General features: G+C 39.4%; 1 protein-coding gene across 6 annotated transcripts in view; it reads right to left on the bottom strand.

Moving 5' to 3' along the window:
* Nucleotides 1–21,889, bottom strand: part of MIPEP (mitochondrial intermediate peptidase) — a 186,782-nt gene that overhangs the window by 110,835 nt on the left and 54,058 nt on the right. For all 6 annotated transcript variants that reach the window (XM_055317274.1, XM_055317279.1, XM_055317277.1 and 3 more), the window contains 4 exons: nucleotides 11,609–11,762; nucleotides 9,880–9,957; nucleotides 9,044–9,248; nucleotides 7,173–7,282 (listed from right to left, as the gene is read on the bottom strand). In XM_055317274.1, coding sequence (XP_055173249.1) covers nucleotides 7,173–7,282; nucleotides 9,044–9,248; nucleotides 9,880–9,957; nucleotides 11,609–11,762 — 547 coding nt within the window. The remainder of the gene's footprint in view (nucleotides 1–7,172; nucleotides 7,283–9,043; nucleotides 9,249–9,879; nucleotides 9,958–11,608; nucleotides 11,763–21,889) is intronic.

Below are 21,889 nucleotides of genomic sequence, written 5' to 3' on the forward strand. Positions count from 1 at the left end.
AGCTTTGATGAAGCTGCCATAATAAAGACAGAATGGTACTAGTATCAGGGCAAAAAATGTAAACAGTGAAATAAAAGAAAAATCCCATAAACAGCTTATTGCATATAGTGGGTACGTGCTTCATGATGGGTCACCAGAGAATGAGTAACAGTGCTAGGACAGGGCTATCCATTGACCAGAAAGGAAACTGGATTCTACCCTGTACTAAACACATAGAGAATTTCCAACTGGATTACAGAGAGGGGAAAAATCAAGAAAAAGCATTAAAATGTTCAGAAGAAAACAAAAGAGTATCTTTATGGCTTTTAAGGAAACAAATGTCTCTCAAATAAGATCTAAGAAGCAATAACTATAAAGAAAAGATTGCTCAATTCAACAATGTTAAAATGCAGGAATTAAATCCATCAAAAGATACCACAGAGAAAGTGAAAAGACAAGCCACAAACTGAGAGGAGTCATATGCCTACCACTGGATTACTGTTCTAACATAGCAAGAAGGAGGAGAGAGATCAATAAGAATAAAGTAAATCGGGCAGCCCCGGTAGCTCAGCGATTTAGTACCACCTTCAGCCCAGGGTGTGATCCTGGGGACCCAGGATCGAGTCCCACATCAGGCTCCCTGCATGGAGACTGCTTCTCCCTCTGCCTGTGTCTCTGCCTCTCTCTTTCTCTCTCTCTGTGTCTCTCATGAATAAATAAATAAAATCTTAAAAAAAAAAAGAATAAAGTAAATCACCGCATAGAAAAATGCACATAAGACAAACAGACATTGAAAGAAAACAAAAACGGACAATAAAAACATAAAAAGCTATTCAACTTTAAAAGTAGCCAGGGAATGCTGCTTACCAGTAAAGGCCACAATAGCATTGTATTTCTTAACTATAAAGCTGGCAAAATCCACTCTGATATTGTCACTTTGACAATATCAGATGCTAGTGAGGATGTGGTGTGAGGGGAACCCTTGCTAAGAGGAAGGCAAATAAATACAAATACTTTGAAAGGCAATTTGGTGTTATCACATAAACTTAAAATCACACATCCCCTACAAATCCAGCAATTCCAGTCTTTCACATGAATACAAAAAGTATAAAAATGCTCGCAACAGAATTGGGTGAACTAGCAAGAACCTGGAAGAATCCTTGTAACCGATGACAGGAGAATGACTTAACAAACTATGGAAAGTTATACTGAATTGAAAGTAGACAGACCGCAGTTACATGCACCCCTGATAAGCTTTAGGCATATAACTGGGAAAAGCACACATTGATTATAAACAGTATAATATCATTTTTGTACAGCTCAAAAACAAAACTAAATACCATGTTGCTTATGAATCAATAATTCATGTGGCAAAAAACGATTTTTAAACAAAAATTAATAAGAATTCAGGGTTGTCCTTTCTTTCAGAGAGGAGCATATAGTAATTTAAGTTGGGTTTAAGTTCACACCTGTTCATTTTATAGAAGTTATTTTTCAACATTAAATACTAAATTAAAAGTTTATTACTTTCAGAGGCACTTTCTTTCTAATCACTCATCAGAAGAATCTACTGAATTGAAATCAGCTTCATTATAACCCCCATCCACTATTACCAGTACCATTGGTTTTTACTCTGGAATGACATAGAACAATTACCTTTTTACTCTTATATGGCATCCTTCAGATACTATACAACACATTGCAGTTTCTTTTTTCTAGTCTTACATCATTCCCAATGTGAGATGGTTTCTAATTTTATACTAATGTAGCAGGCTACTCTTCAGAATATTTTGTAACTCACCAATGTCACTGCAGAACATGGCATCCCACACTGAACAGAATACTTGAGTACACACTGAAATACACTGGAGTTTGCCACCTGTTCCATACAATATGCAGAAAGAGTATTGTGGGAAAAGATGGGAACAATACAAATGTGGGGGGAGAGTTGCTGGGGAGTAAGGGGGCTTAGATATTATTGGTTGCAAACTATGGACAAAGGGGACAGAGGCAGACACTGCTGAAAGGAAATAGGGTGGTGTGATATTGTGATATAAGAAATATATACTTGATCTTCATCCCTGCCTGTGTAATAACAATGAGAAAAACTCTGGATACTCCAAATAATCTGAGAGTCAGGGACAGCCTACCTTCCTCATGGGGATGGATATAGGGATGAGAGTCAAGGGTCAGGCTTTTAAACTACACCATAGAAGTGCTTAGTGTTTTTAACTTTGGTGTAGGGGCTAAGACTATCTTATTTTCTTGAATCCAGGAATGTAATAATTGTATTAAAAAAATGTACCTGGGCACATTATAATATATAGGGTGGGGGCACACTTACACCATTAAATAGAGAGATAGTTAACAAGAGATATCAGTTTCAGAATTACTAAAATAAGAAAAATAAGTTGCATCATCTGCTAAAATTAACTCAAAATCAATCAAAGACCTAAACATAAGACTTAAAACTATAAAAATCTTAGAAAAAAACATAGGGTAAAAACTTCATAACATCAGATCTGGCAATGATTTCATGGATATGACACCAAAAGCACAGCCAACAAAAGAAAAGAAAAATAGATTAACTGGACTATATCAAAATTAAAAACTGTGCATCGAAGGACACAATCAACATCCCATCTAGTTGCAACCCATAGAATGGGAGAAAATACTTGCAAATCATATATCTGATAAGGGATTAACAGTCTGAATACATAAAGAACTCCTACAATTCCATAACTATAAAAAGAGACAATCCAATTATAATATAATAATAAAGACTTGAACTGACATTTCTTTGAAGATATACAAATGGTCAAAAAGTACATAAAAAGATGTTTCACATTACTAGTCATCAGGCAAATGAAAATCAAAACCACAATGAGACACCACTTGACATCCATTCGGATGACTACTATCAAAAAAATCAGAAAAAAACAAGTGTTGATGATGATGTGGAGAAATTAGAACCTTGTGCTCAACAGTGTACAAAGTAGGAATGTAAAAAAGATGCAGTCACTGTGGAGAACTGTCTAGTGGTTCCTCAAAATATTTAAAATAGACTTTCTATATGATCGGGCAATCTCACTTCTGGATATATATGCAAAGGAACTGAAAACAGAGACTCAAGCAGCTATTTGTAAACCGATGTTCACAATAGACAAAAGGTGGAAGCAATCCAAGTATCCATTGTGGATGAAGAGACACAAAAAATGTGGTCTATACCATAGTGGAATGCTATGCAGCCTTTAAAGAGAAGGAAATTCTGTCAGAGGCTACAACATGATGAGCTTTAAAAACATTATGCTAAGTTAGAAAAGGACAAAAAAAAAAAAAAAAAGAAAAGGACAAAGACTACAGGAATCCACTGATACAAGGTACCTAGAATAGTCAAATTCAGAGACAAAAAGTAGAAAGATGGTTGCCAGGGGCCAGGGGCAGAACAACTAAGGAGTTGTTTAACAAGGACAGAACTTCGGTTTGTAAGATGAAGAGAGTTCTAGAGGCAGATGGTGGGGACAGGAGCAAAAAATAAGAAGGTACTTCACACCATTGACGGGCACACTTACACAAGGTTCCGATGGTAACCTTTACATTATTTTTAGTACAACTAAAAAGAAGTTAAAACAATGTTTAAGGGAGAATAAGGATCAGGTTTCCAGAAGCGTGAGGCCTACCTGTAGATAATTTTCTGCTTACTGGGAGCAACGGGAAAAGGGTTAGGCTTGAGGTGGGAAGAAATAAGCACCAAGAAGAGAGCCAGTCATCTCCAGCTCCTCGTATGGTACAGGCCCCTAATGTAGCCTGAGCTAGAAGATCAGTGGGGAGACTCCATCAGGCTGTTGATTCAGTTCTGTCTACTATGTCCAAAAACCTGAGTGCTTTTCACATGAGCAGCTACCAAGTCTATACTCCTCTACTTGTGTTATTAATTTTAAGATTAATGGACAAGAAATTCTGCTTCAACTTTGATGTTGTAGCTTGTCAAGACAGTTCTGAATCTCAAATGAGGACCCCTGGCATTTGTTATCTCTGACAGCTGTATGGCCCCTACAAATCTGATAAGCATGCTTCTCATTCCTCAACCACAAGGAATTCATTGGCTATGCCATGCTCTAGTTAAGATAAAATATTTGTAGGTGTTAATAAGTCACCTACATTATATATTATCCTTACTCTGAGAGTTCTCTGAAATATACCACATGATGGTTAAAAAAAATCCTTTCTTAATATGTAGCAGAATAGGAAATGAAGCATAAAGATGCAACCCTGTTATTCTTCTTATGGGCTTTAATGTCATTTATTTACAAAGCCTTGGATTTTAGGGAATTAACTCCTTGTCCTTAAGGCTAAAACTGCCCTTAAAATGAAATCATCTAGCCACTTGGTATCTTAATTAGTGACAAGAAGAGGCAAGCCCTTTGCGAAACTCAAGGCAGTTACATGTTTCTGGCCTCCTGGCACTCTCTGTTCTCCATATGAATCGCAAAATTATTTTAAATTCTTTAGAGACTGTGTCTGCAAGTCCCTTTAGCCCACTGGATGTGTCTTCTGAATCTGAAACTTGAATTAATTCAAAGAAGCTTACTGTTTCTTTCCATTTTCTTTCAGTTTCAAGTGTATTTTTGGACCTACTGTTGTTATCTTGAAACTATCTTGTTCAAGAATGGCTCTTCTTACAGAAGAATGCAATAATAAAATAAGAATAGTCCTGTTTTGGGACATGACATTATTAGTGGCTCCTGCCTTTCTTTGCTCTTCTGATAGTTCTATTTTGTAAATAGATAACATTTTTAAAACTGATTTTAGTAATCATGGTGAATTTCAGCACGAGATTTAACTTTCTGCTTTAAGTATTACTCTGAGAGGCTCATGGCAAACCTCTTACCTATGTTTGATCTTCTCAGATCCCCTTCGCAATCTAAGCTCCTCAGCTCCTTTCCTGGTGATGCTGCTTCTTCAAGTGCCTGCTTTTTTCTCACAGGCCATACTTTAATTGCCAACTACCTCCACACATTGCAGTTTCTATTTGATTCTGGATTTTAGAGTTGTATTACTAACGGCCCCATGGATATGGCCAAAAAAGAACTCTTCCTTCCTCAAACTTGGACCTCTTCCAGAATTCTCTTTTTATGGAGCCTCCATTTTTTATTCTCCTCTCTCACCCCTGTATCCAACTAGCCTCAAATTCTTCCAATTAAGTCTCTAAGAGCTCTTGAACTCTGCTCTTCCAGGCCCTGGACAGCCAATGCCTTCATTCTGGCCCTCACCATCGCTTCACTACATATTTGCAAGTCTTCACTTGAGCCCTGCTCAGGGCTGAGCAAGGACACGGGTTCAAAGGTAGAACCCAGGGAAGTGTCTGCCAAAGGCTAAGGAACAAATGGGTTGGGGCAGAGTTGAGAGCCAGGAGGACCAGACACAACTCCCAAGAGGAAATGTGAGAGCAAAGCCCAGTGTAAACAATGACCAAGAAAAACCAGTCAAGTCACAAACGGTGGTCTAGTAAATGAGCTGGGATTAAAAAGTGTGTGGGGGCAAGAGGACTGCAGGGATTGGGAGTGAATCCTAGAAACAAGAACATTCAAGTGTTTTCCTGTCTCTCCTTTTTCCTCCTTCTGTTCTTGCCACTACCAGCATCTTGTCATGGTCTCAGATTTTTCTGTGACTTTACAGGCTCTTCCTTCTGGCTGGAATGACCTTGTCTTTAGCTCTGTCTTAGTTCTGCTGAGATTTAAAGACCTGGAGTGTCAGAATGTTGTCTCACTTACTCCTGGCTGTTTCTCAGGATGTTTCTCAGATGCTGAGAACAGTGCCTGGTACATAATAAAAACTCAATAACTACTTCCTGACTGAAGGCCCCATGTATGTCCTTAGTGTTCTCAATAAATAGATTTTAATGAGATGGAAAGGGGCTGAGAGAGCCGACTGGCAAACTGCCCCTTTTACATATTTTTTCCAGACCCAGCAACTCCAGCACTTCCTGCATGAAGCCTCTTCTGGCACCCCCTGGCTCTGCACCCTACAGCAGGTGCAGGGGGGCTGGGGATCAAAGGAAGGGCTTAATCAGGTCTCTTGGATCATTCCCAAACCCCAAAATGTAGACCCATGGGCAGAATGTGCTATTATTTGATGGTTTGTGTTTCTGTTACTGGCTGGGTTCTCTCTGCAGGTTAATGGACAGGTAGCTCATTGATTACCAATATCTCAATTCTGTCACCTTAATAATGGAGCTAAATTATGACAAAGACCCAGTCAGATTAGTTAGCCAGAAACTCCCTTGTTGACAGTAACAGATGAAATCAAGCTCCCAAATTAGAAATGACCAAATTGCACTAGAAAAAGACTCAGACATAAAGGTGGGTTTGGTGATTTTTTTTTATTCCATTAATCCCTTCATTTATAATTTCTTAGTGCTTCTTATGTGCTATAGGACTCTAAGTGCTAAGGATCCAAAGATGACTGTAATTTCACAGCTGCACTCAAGGAGGTACAATCTAAGGAGGAAACATCAACTAATGTGACAGTAATCATATAATCCGAGTTCTCAGAGAAGGAGAAGATATTTCACAAAGCAGGTGGACAGTACACAGCACTATGTCCATAGTTAGGTTTATGGCCAACTCACCATAAGAGCTTTCTCATTGTCTTCCTAGTTTATAAAACTTTAAAATCTTTCAAGTTCCACTTTAAATCCAACTATTGAAATCAAAACTCTGAAGCTGAAGAATTTTTAGACCTACTGTGCAAGGCATGATGGGAAAAGAGGGCACTGCTGTTCAGTTTTACAAAACAACGGAAAAATTTAAACCAAGAAAACAAATACTCAAAGGCATAAATGAACAGGAAAGACCAATGGCTTTTCTGAAGCGAGACAGGTTTGAAGGACTATTGTCTGGAATCAGGTTGTTTCCCCCTCCAGAAAACAGGAAAGAAGCACTTCCCTCAGGGCAGAGTTGTGAGGACTAAATGAGCTAGGACTTAGCATGTAAGACAGAGCAGCTCTACTGGCTGGCAAAAAACTAAAAGTACAATAAAAACACAGCAGAAGGATTCTGGTTCCAAGAGAGGGTGACCGTCCTGAGGGTCATTATGCAATGCCATTATGCCAATCCCAGCCATTATGCAATGGGCTGGGAAAGCTGACCGCCACCACCCAGAGGACAGCACTTTGCTTGTGTCTTCCCTACCTGCCCGGTCTGGTAGTGTCTGGCAAATTGGGTAACCACCCGATAGTCATTTGCAAAGTACTCCATCAGAATAGACGGAACCTCAGCAAAGTCAGTAGGGCACCTGGTCCCTAAAATGGGGAGGAAAGAAAAAAAAAGGTTGGCATGAATCAACATATTTATCTTACTTTTTATGTACTCTTTAAAAACTTTTATTTGTACTTCTGATGAACTATAAGATTTAATTCATTAAATCAATATTTTGCTTCTATAAAATTATTGCACATATTTGCAGAAAAGTTTATTATAATCCCATATATTTCCCTGTGTATCAAAAGTAAAACAAAATATTTGCACAGCTGGATAAAACACCTTATAAAGCAACGCCTCACTCTCTACAAATAAATTCGACCTCAGCTCTGCTGGTCTACACACAAGACGCAAATTAAAACATTCTTGTAATTAATAAACCATTTGTATCAATTCACTGAATTCTACCACAGAATGCTTTTATCCTTCATTTATTTGTTTGCTTGTTCTATGCTCTATGCTGTACTTTTCATCTCCATGACTTATTTCTTTTATAACTGCAAGTGAATACCTCTTAATCCCCTTCCCCTATTTCACCCATCCTCCAAAGCCCTCCCTTCTGGCAACCACCAGTTTGTGCTCTGTATTTTAAAGACTGGTTTTTTGTCCGTTTGTTCATTTGTTTTTTAGATTCCACAAATAAGTAAAATCATCTGCTATTTGTCTTTCTCTGACTTATTTCACTTAGCTTAATACCCTCTAGCTCCATCTATGTCATTACAAATGGAAGTTCTCACTCTTCATGGCTAAGTACTATTTCATAGAATATATCATCACTTCTTTATCCAACCCTTCATTTGTTTTAAAAGTACCTTTTAAAACCATTGTTTGCTTCTTGTAACAAAGTCAACCCTCAATGCCAAAAAACAATATTTTAAACTTAAAATGACTTAAAGCAAAATCCTGTAAGAACTTTCTGGTGACATTTTATGATTCTGTCCAGCTAATCTATAGTCTTTTCAAATATCTTCTTCTCCCCCCAAATACTGGGTATACAAAGTTAGTTAATAAATACTGAATGACAGCAATTTAGCAGGTGATCTAAAGCTGACCAATTGGGATAGGGAGCTTAAGACTTAGAGATGAAACAACTAAGAGGAAAGCCTACATATAATATCATCAAATATGGTCACATACCAGCTGAAAGAATGCCATATTACACAGGGGGAAAGCATAGGAAGTATGTTATTTTTTTTTTCAGTATGATTTAATATGTATTCTAACTGATTCTGGAGAAAAAGAAGCAACATTCTTTCACTTACTCTGTTCTAGGTACTAAGGAAACACATATTTATTCACACACACATAGCCAAAAACTTCAATTCCATAAAGAAAAGATAAAATGTGAAAGTGAAAATTCAGAAGACAACTGAGATAGTCCTCAGTCAGAACTATTAGCGAAGAAGGAGAAAAATGTAAAATGAACAGGTTGCATAACAAGTAGAAGGATGAGATGAGGCAACCTGCAAGAAACAACCACCTGACAATATGAAATGATCAGATTTTCTAAATAAAGAGCTTTTTTGGGATCCCTGGGTGGCGCAGGGGTTTGGCGCCTGCCTTTGGCCCAGGGCGCGATCCTGGAGACCCAGGATCGAATCCCACATCGGGCTCCCGGTGCATGGAGCCTGCTTCTCCCTCTGCCTATGTCTCTGCGCCTCTCTCTCTCTCTTTCTCTCTCTGTGACTATCATAAATAAATAAAAAAAATTTAAAAAAAGAGCTTTTTTTTTTCCAATTTAAAATAAAACACATGTTTTTAAAAGATGGTTGTTAAACAGAAGCGCCCTCTTAATGGCTCACCAGTGACGTGTTGGTAACGAGTTCGTCCCAGCATAGAATGCATGGCATGTCCCATTTCGTGGAAAAGATTTTCCATCATTCCAGGAGTTAATAAAGTTGGTGAATTCCTTGAGGAATGGGGAAGATTCAGCATAAGAACTACGACTGGGAGCTGATAGTCTCCATCTTCCTTTAATCTGCCTCCACGGATTGTAAAATGGCAATCCTTGAAGGGTCAGAAAAAAAACAGAGAAGAAAGTATTAGGTAAATCTGAAGAATAAAATAGTTTTAATGAATATAAAATTGCACCAAGAAGTCTCAGTTCAAATTTACCTTAGTCCTACTCTTCTATTTAGTCATAGGTACTTTTTCCTAACATTTTTTATTTTGTTAAAATTTTAAGTTTTTACCTTAAGCTTGTGTTGATTCATTCATTCATTCATTCACTCCAAAAATATGTATTGAGGAGATGTTATACCCGATGCTGGAAACACAGTCATCAAAGACCTTGGATCCACACACTCAACTGTACACAAGCAAGTGGGAAGGGCACAGACACTGAACCACTGGGGGTGGGGATACTAATGCTTACTGAACACCTTCTATGTGTCAGGCAATAAACAGGGAGACACTTCTCATACCTAATTATCTTCATTGCTCAGAAGTGACGAACTCTGAACCATAGCAAAGGAAGGATTTTGGAGTAGCTTTCGCTAACAGGCTGAGATTCACATGCATTGTATCACTTATTCTTCACAATAACCCATAAGGCAGCTCTCTCATTATCCAGATGGAGAAACTGAAACTGAGCCTTGGAAACACTGAGTCACATAAAGAAAGTCACATAAAGCATCACCTGATGTGGTTTGTCTGCTCGCTGAAAGAAATCACAGTAAATGTACCCCAACAATCCTTCAGATTCATGAACCACAGCCTGGAAAAAAAAAAAAATACGTTTAGTGGTGAATGAAGCCACCAGAAACTCTAAAAGTAGAAAAACATCACTAACAAGAATCTATATATAAAACATCCATAGCCGTAAGTAGAGAGATTTTATTACTTTCTCCATCCCACATTATCTAGAGATACATTCTATTTTCCCCTCTCAGAGGATTTTGATTTGGGGATTCTTCCCAGGAAAGGAAACCCTCCTTGTTTGAGCCCTTCATCCCAAACGCTAGTGCCCCAGGATAACCACGACCAAACACACCTCTTCAGACTGTTCACATTGAAACCTCCCCAGACACTTGGGAAGAGGCGCTAGCTAGACCATTCTAGATCTAAATCTTACAATGTAGACATATGCCTCAAAATGCGAACCCTTGAATTCAGATACAACAAAACGTTACTTCTCGCTTCAGCTGAAGATAAGTAATTTTATTTATGCCCTTCCCTCAAATTGGGCCTATAGAAGACGAATGGCTTGTGGAGACCTCAACAGATAGCCTTTGGCTTGCCTCCTTTCTCTTGTCACAACTCAAGCAATCTGCCACAGAGAACCTCAGCTTTGTGCATTACAACTTCGTACAGGCATATATTCATTAATTCAACAAATACCTCTTAAGCACCGAGTAGGTGTTTGAAATTTATCAAGGCATTCGGATATTAGTAATGAATAAAACTGGCAAATAACTGCTGCCCAAGTGAGGCCTACACCCCACACTGGGGGAAGCTGGGTGGGCTCACACCCTGTAATGAAGCAACATTTTCATTACTTGCATTGTCATCCTTTCACTTTTGCCAAGTTTTCTTTCATTGTATCTCTGCACTTTATCAGGCTCCACCACTTTGTGAAGTACACAGATAATCAGGTAATTAGTGCAGTGATAGTGTGCTCCTACTCTATCCTTTCAATTCTACCACCACGCCTATTCCACTCTCACAGAACACAGCCAGAAGGCCATGAGACAGCTTTCTTTTCTTGAAATACTGGAACAGAGTACAGTGTAGTACGCATATAGGCAGAAAGTAAAACAGCGTAACAACTACACAGAGCCTTTGTGATACACAAACAAGTCCATAAACCCCCATAATCTTACCAGGAAAAAATAAACATTCACATCTCAAATAAAGTGGGCCCTAGTAGGAGAAAGGTGGACATCAAGCTTTAAGTCACATCAGAACATGGGATATAAATCAATATATTATGCAAATAAGCCCCTACAAGATGGGAAGAGGGTTTAAAAAAAAAAAAAAAAAGGAAAGGTTAGACACAACAGACTCTGAAATTAACCAAAAGGGACACTGAGCACTGCAGGAATATGAAGAGTAATGACAAATTTCCCTTTAACTAGAATTTGTCCACATACAAGGACTCAACTTTTTATCAAGTCCTGAAAAAAATTTTTCAGAGAATTCACTATTATATGTTTCTATTAACTTAGGGCAACAACTGATTTTAGAGAAAAATGTTTTTTTAAACAGTGTCCTAAGTCAGAAGCAGTGACCTGGATTTTTCATGAAACAGAAATAAGGTGAGACACACTCCATCAGGGCAGAGCTAACTTGAAGATGAAACTGCTGTTAACTCAATTACTGAACCCAAGAGATGATGTAGTGCAACTCTACACCAACTGGATACTTACCAGTTTGCGAACATCTTCACACCATACCTCTCCTTTTGCAGGTTGCTCTGCATATAACGTAATTCCTAGTAGTTTGGTAAACAAAATATTTAGGCCTTCCATGCATGCTCCAAGAGAGAAAAATGGGCAATATAAACTGGGTTCAATATTATACCTAAAAGAAAGAGAAGAGGTTTAATAGCATTTTTGTTTACTTCAGTTTCTTCAGGTAAATCCAGTTAACTCCTTTAACTTCTTCATTTAAAATTCAGGATCATGGTAGCTAAAAAGAGAATTGAAAACAAAAAAGTATATCTCTCTATCTTGCAAGGAACTTTCAGAAGAAAGGCAGTCTAATTATTCTTAGTAGTAAGAGTAGTAAGTAGTACTTCTTAGATGCAAGAGTACTATTAGTAATGAGTAATTTAGGTAGACATACCATTCCCTAAACTTCATTCTTTTCAGGAGGCAGAGAGGTGGACAGACTACTACTATTTACTTGCACTGACTTAATTAGGCAATCCAGCTCAATTACCCACACCACACACATTCCTTTATGCATACCTACAGATAGAATCTAACCAGTGTGAGCTATAATGAAATATGAAATATGAAATATATTCTATTCTAAAAAATTGCAACTTCTATCACATAAATAACAAACTCAAGTCCTGAGGCATACTTAGTGAATTTAAATTTTATCTCTAGTAAAACACTTGTTAATGGAAAAAGTCTCTAACATAAACAATCAGATCTTAATTTACCTGTTTTATAGTTCTATACCTTAAATGAAGCATAACGTACTGGCAAGGTTAATTATTCTTCACTCATATATGGCTTTTTATGTCCTCTTCCAACATAAGCCAAAGCACATCCAGAGTATATGATGTGAGTGCTCACTTTTGGGTAATTAGGTCAGGCCAAATTTTATGACCACTGCTAGAAAGAATGGCTCTAGTATAATAGAAATAGAATAGCTTATTCTATTTCTAGTCTCTGGAATTAACAAAATATATACTTGTGGTGACAGAAGATAGCTACACTTATGATGAGCTTAGCATTACGTATACACTTGTTGAATCACTACATTGTACACCTGAAACTATCATCACATTGTGTGTCAACTATACTTCAATAAAAAATCAACTAAAACCAAAACAAAATATATATAAACCTTCATGTAAAACATATACAAATGTATGCATATTACTAAGTGAATGATTGGATGAAGTAAGCATGTATAAAAGTATACATGTATACATGTATAGCATAAAAGAAATTTTGGGGATGCCTGGGTGGCTCAGTGGTTGGGCGTCTGCCTTTGGCCCAGGGTGTGATCCTGGAGTCCAAGGACCGAGTCCTGCATTGGGCTCCCTGTATGGAGCCTGTTTCTCTCTCGGCCCATGTCTCTGCCTTTCTCTCTGTATCTCTTATGAATAGATAAATAAATAAATAAATTAAATAAATAAATAAATAAATAAATAAATAAATAAATAAATAAATAGGAAATTTTGACTCTAGAAATCCACAAATTTACAACTTAGTTCCTGATCAATTTTTCATAAAAAGGATCTCACTGGTAAAAGATATATCAGCAGTTCAGTGTCCTTGGTCACTGATTCACATACTTGTTCAGGCTGTCAAGAGTCCGCCGGTTTTTGGAGCGAGGGAATAAGGAGAGTGTCTGTCTCTCTGGAGCTCACTGTAAAGAAGGCAGAGAGGTGGACAGACTACTCTGGTCTCCCAAACGTGGGGTAGCAGCAGAGTGGTGCTAGAGACACCATCAGAGGACTCAGTGAAGGACAGAGACGGAGGACCAGCAAGGGGGTATGATGACTTCACTTGTGGAAGAGAAGGTAGGAACAGGAAGGGGTCACAGAAAGAAACTCAGGACCAGGAGTCTGCTGGGAGGGGTGGAGACAATGAATAAGGACAATTCTAGGGAGAAGCAACAGTGTGAAGTCAGGAAACAGCCTGGTAACTTCTAAACCAGTGGCTAAACATGAGTGAGTTGATGTGGGGATAAACAGGAAAAGAGAGGGAGGGGAGTCTGGACACACATGGGCAGGATTCAGAGAACATAAACTGAGGGATTAGGACTTCACATTGTAGGCACATGGTCTCTCAACTTTTTGATTATATACCCCAACTCTTAAAATAATTTTTAAGTATTCAACCTTAATATATGCATATTAATAAATTATATGCATGTGCTATTGTTCTACATTTCAAAACCAAAAAAAAGGTGCTCGCTTTGGCAGCACATACACTAAAATCAAAACAAAATAAAGGATACATTTTTATAAGTTGAAATGAAAATAAATCTAAACAGAATTTCTAATGCAGTATGTCCACACTCTCAGTGAATTGCTTACAGATTGGGAGACATGGAAGACTACTTTTTTAGGCAACAGAGAAGCAGTCTGATGATTTCTGGAACACTGCGAAGTTGACAGTGTGGAGGGAGGAATGCAGGAGAGATGAGGAGCGCAGACAGAAAACTAGGGTCTGAACATAAGCAAAAGCAGGTAGGGTCAAGGAAGAGGAGGCAGATATGAATTTGTTTTTCTTTGAGATGAAAATGTTTTGGGACTATGTGAGTGAGAAAGAATGATCTAGAATAACACATAGGTTTCTGGCTTGAGCCAGGTGCATGAGATGGCAGAGTCATTTGATCAGAGCACTAAACAGGAAAAAAGAAAGAAAGGAGGGTGGGTATGTTTGTGGGAGAGGAAGGGAGGGTGGGGTGCAGTTGTGGGAGAAGGGCAGAGGAATCACAGAAAATAAATTCAATTCTGGAGACACTGACTGTGAAGTGCCCATAAGGTGTCAGACACTCAGGATATTAAGTCAGAGGCTTAATTGCTCAGGTGTTAGTTAAAGCTGTTGAGGGAGAAGCATCACCAGGAAGGGTGATGCAGCCTGAGAAGAGGGTCAATAGATCTTCCAGATGAAGAGATGAAAAGGAAGACAGAAAAGAAAAGTCAGAGCTGCTAGGGCATGGAAAGAAAGGGACATGATGGAAACGGGGGAGAAAATGTATTGTAAGAACAGGAAATAATGGAGGCTTTGGTGTCCTGACATGTAAGGAGCCTGTAAGGTATTTTTCTATCCTACCAACAAGTAAAACAGTCAACTAAAAATCACCAACTCTTCTTGTATCCAGCATAAAATTGAGGTCACAGAGCAAAATGCTGCTCCAAAAAATATACAGACAAGCAGGCATACACAAGAATCACAATTCATAGAACTCTCCAGTGTAGACAAACATTAAGGTAGGAAAATTTAAACTAAAATTGATAAATTGCGGGAGGCTCAGTGTGGACAAATCTGAGAGTTAAAAACTCTAGGGAGGCCCAGTTTAGGGGGGATTCCCACACTTTTCATGAGTTTTCTTTCCAATAGCTCTACTAGGTTCTCATAGTAAAGATGGAGAAAAATTCTCCCAATGCTTCCAGCGGGGGGGGGGGGGGGAAGCCCTTTGAAATACACCAAAGAATTCTGTTATTCCTAACAAGGCTGCCCTCAAAAGAAACTATCTTACCAGAGCATAATTTACCTAGGAGAAAAGAAATATCCAACCCAGTCCCCGTATCATCCAAACATGGAAGGGGAACTGAAAAGCACTTGCAGAAGTCAGAGCTGAGGGTACAGGCTTTGTACCAGTCTGAGACCTAATCACAGAACTTTAGAATGCATCCCACCCACCCCACCCTCACCACCACAGCAATAGGGACCCTATAAAATATAACAGGAGATACAGTTGAAAAACTGCACATCTCAGATATTATTTAAGTAGAAGTCTCCAGAGAAACCCAAACACATCAGAGAGAGAGAGAGAGAGAGAGAGAGAGAGAGAGAGAGAAAGAAAGAAAGAAAGAAAGAAAGAAAGAAAGAAAGAAAGAAAGAAAGAAAGAAAGAAGAAACGGCAAGGGAAAAATATGTTTAGCCTCCAATACCACAGTTACAGCAAAAGTAAACAGAGTCTAACTAACTAAAGTTCAACTTTCACCAAACAATTTCAAGTCATGATAAAAGACAAACAGCACAGTCTGAAGAAACAGAACAAGCACTAGAACCAAATTCAGGTTTGTCAGAGGTGTTAGAATAACCAGATTGAGAATTCAGAACAACTATGATTAGCATGCCAAGGGTTCTAAGGAAATTCACAAGATTCATGGGTAATGTAAACAGAGATATGGACACTCTAAAAAAGAATAAAAGAAAATGCTCATCAGTAGAGTGGACATAACCAAGGAAACTCTCAGTGAGCCTGAAGAAATGTCAATAAAAACTTCTAAGAATATGATGTGAAGGAAAAAAAAAAGAATGAAAAAGACAGAAGAGAAGACCCAAAGAATTGTGGGATAATTATAAAAGATGTAATGTACATGTAATGGGAATTACAGGAGAACACAGAAAGAAAGGAACAGAAGAAATATTTGAAGTCTTAATGGCTGAAAACTTTCCAAATGAAGGGCGAACACCAAGCAGGACAAAAAACATATTTGGAGGAGGGGGGGCACCTGGGTGGTTCAGTCGTTGAGCACCTGCCTTCTGCTCAGGTCATGATCCTGGGGTCCTTGGATTGAGTCCTACATCAGGTTCCTTGCAGGAAGCCTGCCTCTCCCTCTGCCTGTGTCTCTGACTCTCTCTCTGCGTCTCTCATGAATAAATAAAATCTTTAAAAGAAACACACACATTTGGGAATATCATATTTCAACTGCAAAAAAATCAAAGACAAGGAAAAAATTCCCAGAGAAGATGGAGGAGGGTGGAATAATCACCTTACCTATAGAGGAGCAAGAATAAAAAGTATATCTGCATTCTCTTCAGAAACTACACGATAGAGAACGGGGCAGGATGGCAGAGGAGCAGGGTCTCCAAGTCACCTGGCCCCACCAACTTACCTAGATAACTTTCAAACAATCCTGAAAACCTACAAATCTGACCTGAGATTTAAAGAGAACAACTGGAACGTTACAGAGAGAAGGGTTTTCGCTTCTAACAAGGTAGGAAGGCGGAAAAAAAAAAATGAATCAAATGGGGGAGGCCCACCCACCCCACCCCACCCCCACTAGGAGCCTCCCGGACAGGAGAGCCCCGCCCCGGAGAAGCGGGGAACTTTAAAAATCAGCACCGGATTCTTCCCGGAGAGAAAGGTGCACGCAGGGAACTCGGGCAGGATCCCAAGAGGGGCAGAGGAGCCCCCAGGTTCCCGGGGTCACTAACAGAGGAGGGGCGCCCGGGGAGAGTGCGCCACACCCCGCGGGGCAGTGCGGGAAAGGGCTGGAGAGCGGCCGGATGGGGCCTCGGGAGCAGCTCGGGGGTGGCTCGCGTGGAGGGAGCTGCGCAGCCCCGGGAACGCGATTCCAGCGGCGCAGGCCCCGGAGCCCAAGGCGCCAGGGGACACAGCCCAAGATCCTGCGCACCCCCCTCCCCAGCACAGGACAATGAGGACTCTCCTGCCACCTGGAGCCCCCAAGCTGTGCTGATCAGCAGTGTCTGCCCCCCGGAGCACCCAGGCCAGTGGGGACTAGATGCGGCGGCGATAGTTACTGCGGGAGCTGACTCCAGGGCTGGAGAGCTGGCTGCCGCCAGTGGTGGTGTCCCTCCTGGTGTCACCCTGTGTCTGGGAGGGTCGGGGCCGCCAGGGAACAAGGACCTCCCGGGGTAAACAGCTCCCGCTGAGCCAGGCACCTGGCAGGGGGCGGGGCACTCCCCCAGGTGCACACACCTGAGAATCAGCACAGCAGGCCCCTCCCCAGAGGACCAGCTGGAAGGACAGGGGAAGAGCAAGTTCCTAACCAAGCAGCGCTGGAAAGCTGCAGGGGAAGTAGAGGGATTTACAGTATATGGAACCAGACGGTACTCCTCCTTTTTTTTCTACCTTTTCGAGTACAACTCGTTTTCAGACCGTAAATTTCTAATTTTTTTTCTCTTTTCCCACCTTAACTACAATATTTTACCACCTCTCCATTTTTAAGATTCTTCCTTTTTGACTTTCATATTTCTACAATTACAGGTCTTAGATATATTTTCCACTTCAAGATTCCCTTCAACATACACAACTGAATTTTGGGAGATATACAAGATATGCTTTCTTTTGTTTTGTGGTTTTTGTTTTCTCTGCCTCATTTTGTTCTACAATGGCAGAAGTTAATACTTTCTAAAACATGACCAGTATGCACCCAGGACCAAGTGGTATACCATGCTGGTTCACTCTGTGAGATTCCTCATTCCCATTTGCCCCCCCCCCTTTTATCTCATTTATGTTTTGGTGGTCAATGTTGGAGCTCTCTACAAGTATTTCTGGTTTATATAAATTGGGAATTGAGCATCTTTGAATACACAGAACTTAATATACTCAGAAACAAGAGGATCACCCTCTAGAACCCCTCAGGTAGACTACATTCTCCCTCCACTACAACTTCTTCACCACCACCATCTCCCAGTCCCCCCACTTTTTTCTTCTTTTTTTTCTCTTCTTCTTTAGGATTGTTGGCCTTTTATTTTTTACTACTTTGTTTTAAAATTTATTTTTCACTTTAGTGGTCCTTTTGTTTTATTTCATTCTGATCTTTGGTTTCAATTTCTGGTCTCTGACCTCGGCAGAATCATCTAGGGTAAAGTTTACTTAGGTCATAGTTGATATTCTTGACGCAGCCTGCTCATAGACACTCTGCACTGAGCAAAATGACTAGAAAGAAGAACTCACCACAAAACAAAGAATCAGAAACAGTACTCTCTGCCACAGCTACAGAATTTGGGTTACAATTTGATGTCAGAAAGCCAATTCAGAAGCACAATTATAAAGCTACTGGTGGCTCTGGAAAAAGCATAAAGGATTCAGGAGACTTCATGACTGCAGAATTTAGATCTAATCAGGCCAAAATTAAAAATCAGTTAAATGAGATGCAATCCAAACTGGAGGTCCTAATGATGATGAGGATTAATGAGGTAGAAGAAAGAGTGAGTGACACAGAAGACAAGTTGATGGCAAGGAAGGACGCTGAGGAAAAAATAGAAAACCAATTAAAAGACCATGAGGAAAGGTTAAGGGAAATAAATGACAGCCTCAGAAGGAAAAATCTGCATTTAATTGGGGTTCCAGAGGGCACTGAGAGGGACAGAGGACCAGAAAGCATATTTGAACAAATCATAGCTGAGAACTTCCTAATTTGGGGAGGGAAACAGGCATTCAGATCCAGTAGATAGAGACATCCCCCCTAAAATCAATAAAAACCATTCAATACCTCAACATTTAATAGTGAAACTTGCAAATTCCAAAGATAAAGAGAAGATCCTTAAAGTAGCAAGAGACAAGAGATCCCTAATTTATATGGGGAGAAATATTAGATTAAACAGCAGACCTCTCCACAGAGACCTGGGAGGCCAGAGGGGGCTGGCAGGATATATTCAGGGTACTAAATGAGAAGAACATGCAGCCAAGAATACTTTATTCAGCAAGGCTCTCATTCAGAATAGAAGAGATAAAGAGCTTCCAAGATTGGCAGAAACTGAAAGAATCTGTGACCACCAAACCAGCTCTGCAAGAAATATTAAGGGGGACCCTGTAAAAGAAAGAGGAAGCCCAAAGAAATAATCCACAAAAACAGGGACTGAATAGGTATATATTGCAGGGGTAGCAATCCTCATATCAGATAAATTAAAGTTTATCCCAAAGGCTGTAATAAGAGATGAAAAGGGACACTATAATATACTTAAAGGATCTATCCAACAAGAGGACTTAACAGTCATGAATATTTATGCCCCTAATGTGGGAGCTGCCAAGTATACAAATCAATTAATAACCAAAGTAAAGACATACTTAGATAACTATACACTAATACTGGGAGACTACAACATGGCATTTTCTGCAAATGACAGATCTTCTAGGCACAACATCTCCAAAGAAACAAAAGTTTTAAATGATACACTGGACCAGATGGCTTTTACAGATATTTACAGAATTTTACATCCAAATGCAACTGAATACACATTCTTCTCAAGTGCACAAGGAACTTTCTCCAGAATAGACCATATACTGGGTCACAAATCAGGTCTCAACCAATACCAAAAGATTGGGATTGTCCCCTGCATATTTTCAGACCATAATGCTTTGAAACTTGAACATAATCACAAGAAGAAATTTGGAAGAAACTCAACACGTGGAGGTTAAAGAGCATCCTGCTAAAAGATGAATGGGTCAACCAGGAAATTAGAGAAGAATTAAAAAGATTCATGGAAATTAATGAGAATGAAAATACAACAGTTCAAAATCTTTGGGATACAGCAAAAGCAGTCCTAAGAGGGATATACATCGCAATACAAGCATCCCTCAAAAAATTAGAAAAAACTCAAATACACAAGCTAACCTCACACCTAAAGGAACTGGAGAAAGAACAGCAAATAAAACCCACACCAAGCAGAAGAAGAGAGTTAATAAAGATTCAAGCAGAACTCAATGAAATAGAAACCAGAAGAACTGTGGAACAGATCAACAAAACCAGGAGTGGGTTCTCTGGAAGAATTAATAAGATAGATAAACCATTAGCCAGCCTTATTAAAAACAAAAGAAAAAAGACTCAAATTAATAAAATCATGAATGAAAAAGGAGAGATCACAATCAATACCAAGGAAATACAAATAATTTTAAAAACAAATTATGCAGCTATATGCCAATAAATTAGGCAATCTAGAAGAAATGGACACATTTCTAGAAAACCACAAACTACCAAAACTGGAACAGGAAGAAATAGAAAACCTGAACAGGCCAATAACCAGGGAGGAAATTGAAGCAGTCATCAAAAAACTCCCAAGACACAAAAGCCCAGGGCCAGATGGCTTCCCAAGGGAATTCTATCAAACATTTAAAGAAGAAACAATACCTACTCTACTAAAGCTGTTCTGAAAGATAGAAAGGGATGGAATACTTCTAAATTTGTTTTCTGAGGCCAGCATCACCTTAATTCCAAAACCAAAGACCCCACCAAAAAGAATTATAGACCAATATCCCTGATGAACACAGATGCAACAATTCTCAACAAGATACTAGCCAATAGGATCCAACAGTACATTAAGAAGATTATTCACCATGACCAAGTGGGATTTATCCCTGGGATGCAAGGCTGGTTCAACACTAGTAAAGCAATCAAGGTGATAGATCAACAAGAGAAAAAACAAGAACCATATGATCCTCTCAATAGATACAGAGAAAGCATTTGACAAAATACAGCATCCATTCCTGATCAAAACTCTTCAGAGTGTAGGGATAGAGGGAACATTCCTCAGCATCTTAAAAGCCATTTACGAAAAGCCCACAGGAAATATCATTCTCAATGGGGAAACACTGGGAGCCTTCCCTCTAAGATCAGGAACACAACAGGGATGTCCACTCTCACCACTGCTATTCAACATACTACTAGAAGTCCTAGCTTCAGCAATCAGACAACAAAAAGACATTAAAGGCATTCAAATTGGCAAAGAAGAAGTCAAACTCTCCCTCTTCGCCGATGACATGATACTCTACATAGAAAACCCAAAAGCCTCCACCCCAAGATTGCTAGAACTCATACAGCAATTTGGTAGCGTGGCAGGATACAAAATCAATGCCCAGAAATCAATGGCATTCCTATACACTAACAATGAGACTGAAGAAAGAGAAATTCAGGAGTCAATCCCATTTACAATTGCACCCAAAAGCATAAGATACCTAGGAATAAACCTAACCAAAGAGGTAAAGGATCTATACCCTAAAAACTATAGAACACTTCTGAAAGAAATTGAGGAAGACACAAAGAGATGGAAAAATATCCCATGCTCATGGATTGGCAGAATTAATATTGTGAAAATGTCAATGTTACCCAGGGCAATTTACACGTTCAATGCAATCCCTATCAAAATACCATGGACTTTCTTCAGAGAGTTAGAACAAATTATTTTAAGATTTGTGTGGAATCAGAAAAGACCCCGAATAGCCAGGGGAATTTTAAAAAAGAAAACCGTATCTGGGGGCATCACAATGCCAGATTTCAGGTTGTACTACAAAGCTGTGGTCATCAAGACAGTGTGGTACTGGCACAAAAACAGACACATAGATCAATGGAACAGAATAGAGAACCCAGAAGTGGACCCTGAACTTTATGGTCAACTAATATTCGATAAAGGAGGAAAGACTATCCACTGGAAGAAAGACAGTCTCTTCAATAAATGGTGCTGGGAAAACTGGACATCCACATGCAGAAGAATGAAACTAGACCACTCTCTTTCACCATACACAAAGATAAACTCAAAATGGAT

Source organism: Nyctereutes procyonoides, unplaced genomic scaffold, assembly GCF_905146905.1.
Source record: "Nyctereutes procyonoides isolate TBG_1078 unplaced genomic scaffold, NYPRO_anot_genome, whole genome shotgun sequence".
NCBI lineage: Eukaryota > Metazoa > Chordata > Mammalia > Carnivora > Canidae > Nyctereutes > Nyctereutes procyonoides.